The sequence below is a fragment of the Ostrea edulis genome, chromosome 4 (genome assembly GCF_947568905.1).
Source record: "Ostrea edulis chromosome 4, xbOstEdul1.1, whole genome shotgun sequence".
Classification (NCBI taxonomy): domain Eukaryota; kingdom Metazoa; phylum Mollusca; class Bivalvia; order Ostreida; family Ostreidae; genus Ostrea; species Ostrea edulis.
Window position 1 is genome coordinate 21,561,091 of NC_079167.1, and position 6,096 is coordinate 21,567,186.

The 6,096-nt window shown below is 37.7% G+C and overlaps 1 protein-coding gene across 1 annotated transcript in view; it reads left to right on the forward strand.

Moving 5' to 3' along the window:
- LOC130054034 (DNA ligase 1-like) overlaps positions 1-5,644 on the forward strand; it is a 20,148-nt gene extending 14,504 nt beyond the window's left edge. The window contains exons 10-13 of the mRNA XM_056162216.1: positions 442-594; positions 1,518-1,715; positions 3,626-3,718; positions 5,482-5,644. Coding sequence (XP_056018191.1) covers positions 442-594; positions 1,518-1,715; positions 3,626-3,718; positions 5,482-5,562 — 525 coding nt within the window. The 3' untranslated portion in view covers positions 5,563-5,644. The remainder of the gene's footprint in view (positions 1-441; positions 595-1,517; positions 1,716-3,625; positions 3,719-5,481) is intronic.
- Positions 5,645-6,096: the final 452 nt, after the last annotated feature.

Here is a 6,096-nt window from a genome sequence, read left to right on the forward strand (position 1 = left end):
TAATTCCATATGTTGAACATGGATCATTGTATAACTTTTACATACATGAATAGTCAATGTATCTCACAGATGCCCTCATCCGCCAAAATGTTGTCTGTTCTCCAACCGATTTTTATCTAAAGCTTGAATCATCTTTAGCGCCCCGCGCCCCCCCCCCCCCCTTTTTTTAAAATACAAAATTTGACCGCAGCTGATAAGAACACCTTGGAGAGTCATATCGCCATGTATAAATCAAACTGATATCTTTAAAATACCACATTTCGGAAAAACGGATGTGTGGTTCCACATTTACATTTGATGGTGACGTAGGCCGTGTATAGGTCTACTTCAAGTTGATATAAGTACAGGAAGTTAATGTTGTGTTTCTGCATCTCCGTACGACTTCAGTTGATATACAAATGTAAGTACAGGAAGTTAATGTGTTTCTGTGTCTCTGTGCAGTTGAAGAAGGATTACTTGGATGGGGTGGGAGACACATTGGATCTGCTCGTGATGGGAGGTTTTCTGGGGACAGGAAAGAGAACTGGACGCTACGGAGGATTCCTCCTGGCCTGTTACGATGAGGAGAATGAAGAGTTCCAATCCATATGCAAGGTAGGTCAGCTTTATTTGTTAAAGAATAGTTCACAAATACAGGGTTGTTTGTAAATGAAGAGTGATATCATTGAAACATAAAGATTTGGAATTGACTAGCAAAATAACTTTGCTATATATGTAAACAGCCAAACTTTTTTAAAGCTGTGAATTTGGGCTTTCATGAATTTTTGAAACTTCACAGAAGTATCTTAATCAGCTGATCAAGTATCATGAACAATCCCACAATGCAAAGTAATTTACCCATGTCATGGCACGTACAATGAAGTCTTACTAATCCTATCGCTGTACAGCGAAATTCAAAAGCAGTAAACATAGCTGTGATGTTTTTGGATGGGTCTAAAAATTAGGGGATGGGGGACCCTGCATGCTGTGAGATTTTAGATGTGTACAGGTATTTTGAAAATAGACTTTCAACACCATGACCCTCCAGAGATTTTTAAAATTGTGAGCCTCTGGGAGACTTTGAAAATTGTGAGCATTCGAAAGGCGTGTCTGATATTGTTTATTGTTTCACGGCTCAGGGAGGGTCTTTGAACATCAGTGAGGTTTTGAATGTGTTTGGAATATACATCAGAACTTTGGAAAGATTTTTAGTTTCAGCCACTGACTTTGAAATGTCCTTGAATTGCTGATTCCAAAATGGATGAAAAGAAATTCATTTTCTCTTTGTTTGAACAATGCATTTACATTTTATAATTTCCCTTGTTAGTTTAAATTTGTGGATATGAGAATGTATATTTATTCGTGTGATAGCCACAGTACTGATTGAGTCATGCCAAAGAAATGATAGAATAACTGAGTGAATGAAAATGTGTTTGAAATTAATTTGTTATGATCATCACAGATTGATTCTTCGAGTTCCAGATAATAATTTCAGGACTTTCCTTGCTGTAAGTAATTTGTGGTTGTCTTCTGTATAGATTGGGACAGGCTTCACCGATGCATCCCTAGAGACACATGCTAGTTTCTTCAAGGACCATGTGACGGAGAAGCCAAAGCCGTATTACCGGTATGATTCCTCGGTGGAACCGGACCACTGGTTTGATGCGGTGCAGGTTTGGGAGGTGAAGTGTGCCGACCTCTCCATCTCGCCCACACACATGGCTGCAGCTGGAATTGTAAGTTTTATGGAATAATAAAGGTGTCTTTTTATTATTGTGCAGATTTGAATATGTGTCCTAAGAAGTTAGGTCAGCATTTTTATGCCCCTGCGACTAAAGAGATAATTAAGAAATTGAGAAAATTTGGTGGCATCATTTAAAAAGTCTTCTCAAGAACCACTGGACCAGAAAAGATGAATCTTGTGTGAAAGCTTCCTTCGTAAGTGGAGATTCAAATTGGTTCAAATCATGGCCCCCGGGGGTAGGGTAGTGCCACAACAGGGGATCAAGTTTTACGTGGGGATATATAGGAGGAAAAAATTTCAAATCTTCACAAGAATAGCGAGGCCTTTATTTGTTCTATTAATATGCAAGCATACTTAGAAAGTGCAAATTCAAGTATGTTTTTGGGGGGGTGTTGGGGGGGGGGGGGGGGGGTGTTAGGGGGAAACAAAGTTTTGTGTGGGAATTTATAGTGAAAAATCTTCTCAAGACCAGCAGGACCAAGATTAGTCCCATCATTATGCAACCATTCTGCAGAATTCAGTTTTATTCAAATCATGGGAGTAGGGTGGGGCTACAATAATAGGTGATCAAATATATTAATTTTGTATAAAAATCTTTTTCTCGTTACCAGCAGGGTCATGATTTGTCATTGTTATGCAAGCATTCCCAGGATCTGCAGACTGAATTTCTTTCAAACCATAGTCTGTGGGTAGGATGGGGCCTCAATAAGGGATCAAAGTTTTACAATGGAATATATATAATCTCTGAAAATTTTCTTATCTAGGAGCACTGATTAGATATATTATTATGCAAGCATTCCAATATAGTACAGATACATAACCCCATGCGACTAAGTTGGGTCATGAAATGCGGTCAAAATTTGTCTTGGGATTAAAGAGGGTAAAGATCATTTAAAAATATTCTGAATAACAGCGGGGTGAAGGTGACTCAGGTGGGCAGTGGGGCTCCTGTTTCTACTAGATTTAAGTGATTAAAAAATCTCCATCCGGAATTGAAAATAGAATTTTTCATCACAATTTTTCCGACTTCATAGTTTTTCATTTTATTGAATTAGGACTTATATTATGTGCCATAACTGACAAAAGTAACAGTGTAATGTATATTTTTATGATATTTTAAAATTGCTATCCCTCTTGGGGCTATTTTAGATGCCATACCTCTAATTTTTCTTTCAGAAATAATTACAAAAATGATTTTCTGTTCTATTACTCGTTACCCAGGCCCTACTTTATTTCATGTTACTATGCACCTTACTACACCAGTGTTATTATATGAATGAGTTCAAAAAAGATCTCTTCAGTAGAAGTATTACAGAAATAATGGTTGCAAAAATCTTGTATTATCAGAGGAAATTCTGTCTACCTTATGTCTTATTGAATTTGTCAGTGTGTATTAATTCTTCTGTTGCCTCTGTTAATGCTGCAAATTAAGACAGAACTTGTAATAAATCATGCGTATATGCAATATATGCCTGTTCTAATGGAATTCCAATATTCTCTAGCTTGTGACCTTGAATAAACTTCGACACAGAAACAGTTACCCGACCTAGTTTTCATTTTATTATTGTTGCTTTCAAAATAAAAAATCCCAATGCTTCCAATGAAAAAAATTAATCCTAATGTGTTTAATTTTCATTTCTTCAGATCGTAACACATACTTTTTTGATAGATTGAATCAAGTTTGAAATCTAATTTCATCATGAATTTCATTGACTTGTTAATATCAATATTTTATATTTTGGATCAAATTTAAAGTTGAATTCATTTGAAGCTGGGTTGTATGGTAAGGTTTCTAAAATTTATTGGATCACTGTCTCTGTAATGTTACTCAGGAGAGGGATCGACCAGAGTTGAATGGACATGTCTGTCCCCATGATGTATCAGAATTTGTCCAAATTTTAGGTGGATCCAGAGAAAGGTATATCCCTGAGGTTTCCCCGATTTTTGCGAATTAGAGATGACAAGAAACCGGAGGAGGCAACTTCAGCTTCACAGGTAAGTATTATTGTACAGTGAAATGTAGGTTTTGTTTCCTTGGGAGTAAGTATTATTGTGGAGTGAAATGTACGTTTCGTTTCCTGGGAAGTAAGTATTGTGGAGTGAAACGTACGTTTTGTTTCCTGGGGAGTATTATTGTACAGTGAAATGTAGGTTTTGTTTCCTGGGGAGTAAGTATTATTGTGGAGTGAAATGTAGGTTTTGTTTCCTGGGGAGTAAGTATTATTGTGAAGTGAAATGTAGGTTTTGTTTCCTGGGGAGTAAGTATTATTGTGGAGTGAAATGTAGGTTTTGTTTCCTGGGGAGTAAGTATTATTGTGGAGTGAAATGTAGGTTTTGTGTCCTGGGGAGTAAGTATTATTGTGAAGTGAAATGTAGGTTTTGTTTCCTGGGGAGTAAGTATTATTGTGGAGTGAAATGTAGGTTTTGTTTCCTGGGGAGTATGTATTATTATACCCCCCGCAACAAGTTGGGGGGGGGGGGGGGTATACTGGAATCAGGTTGTCCGTCTGTCTGTCCGTCCGTCTGTAGACGCAATGGTTTCCGGACTCTAAAGCATTATCCTTTCCACCTACCGTCACCATATCATATATATGGACTACCCATGGGATGAAGATGTTCCCTATCGATTTTGAGGTCAAAGGTCAAGCGCACTGGACATGGAAGTAGCAATATGGTTTCCGGGCTCTAAAGCGTTATCCTTTCCACCTACAGTCACCATATCATACATATGGACTACCCATGGGATGAAGATGTTCCCTATCGATTTTGGGGTCAAAAGGTCAAAGGTCAAGCGCACTGGACATGGAAGTAGCAATATGGTTTCCGGGCTCTAAAGCGTTATCCTTTCCACCTACAGTCACCATATCATACATATGGACTACCCATGGGATGAAGATGTTCCCTATCGGTTTTGGGGTCAAAAGGTCAAAGGTCACGCGCACTGGACATCGAAGTAGCAATATGGTTCGGTTTGTCATGCCATTTGTTTTTTACACTCAGAAAAGAGGTAGTTTATACCTATTACCAACACCCTTTGGGAGATTGGGGTAAGCGGGGGGTATTCTTAGTGAGCATTGCTCACAGTACCTCTTGTTGTACAGTGAAATGTAGGTTTTGTTTCCTGGGGAGTAAGTATTATTGTGGAGTGAAATGTACGTTTTGTTTCCTGTGGAGTATGTATTATTGTGGAGTGAAATGTACGTTTTGTGTCCTGCGGAGGCCTCACTGCCAGGACCCAGTGAAAGCATGCAGCCATCTGATTAGAATGGGAAATTTAGGTGCTACAGTAGTTGATGTTTTCAAAAGAAGAAATATTTGCAATAAAGTGACATTTGCATTAATGCATCACTTTTGTTGGGTTAGATGATCCCTGATTCTTGCTGCACTTAGACAGAAAAATCAATGTCTTTATTGCATGAATCAAATCGGCCTGTCTATTGACTGTACGATAAATATGTCCCACTGCAAATTAGTTTACAGTTACGACATTGAATTAGAAGGGGGGTTTAAATGATTAGAATAAAGTGGGTGCTTATTAGGAGCTCCCCGTCTCTCTGGTGACCTCTTTTATTCTGTGATTGTGCAGTGTCCATTAATTTGAACAATTTCTGCTTCTCGTAACACGACCTCTGTTATTCAGGACTTTGTTGTGTGAAAAGATAGTCCCACGAGCATGTTGATGTGTGTAACATTTAATGTAGCCTGTGTTAGGGGTACTCTTATCTCTTAGTAAAAAAAAACAACTTTCTGATTTTCAGGTGGCAGAATTGTATAAAAATCAGCAACAAATTCAAAATCAACAAAAATCAGAGAAAGAGGAAGTTGAGGACTTTTATTGATTATGGTACTTTCATAATAGACTATTTAAAATTGTATTGTAACTTATTTCCCATACCAGCAATAAATTTTTACACCAGAAAATGTGTTTTCACTGATTAGAGTTCTTCCTCTTTGAAAGAGGGTTGTTTTTTTATGTATATCGAATGAATATACTCACACTCCAATTAGCAATTATGCATTATGCACACAAAGAATGGATATAGGGTGAATGTGATGGGAAACTACTATGCACTACTCTCCATTCTTTAGTTTCGTTTGATTTCATATTAGGGAAAATAGGAGAAGGAAAGCCCCCACCCCTCATTTCTTCAGGTCTTTCACAATTCAGCACAGAAACCCCACCTTGGTCTGGTAGTGGATTTTGCAAGAGAATTACTGTTTAAAGTGGCATCTGAATTTACATTCTGCTCCTTGAACCCCATCTATATTGTTTATTTTGAACATTTTCCCTTGATGATTTTGATGCAATACTTAATAAATAAAACAAAAAATTTGAATTCTTTGGAATTCCCTCCTAATGTTGTAGCTAACAC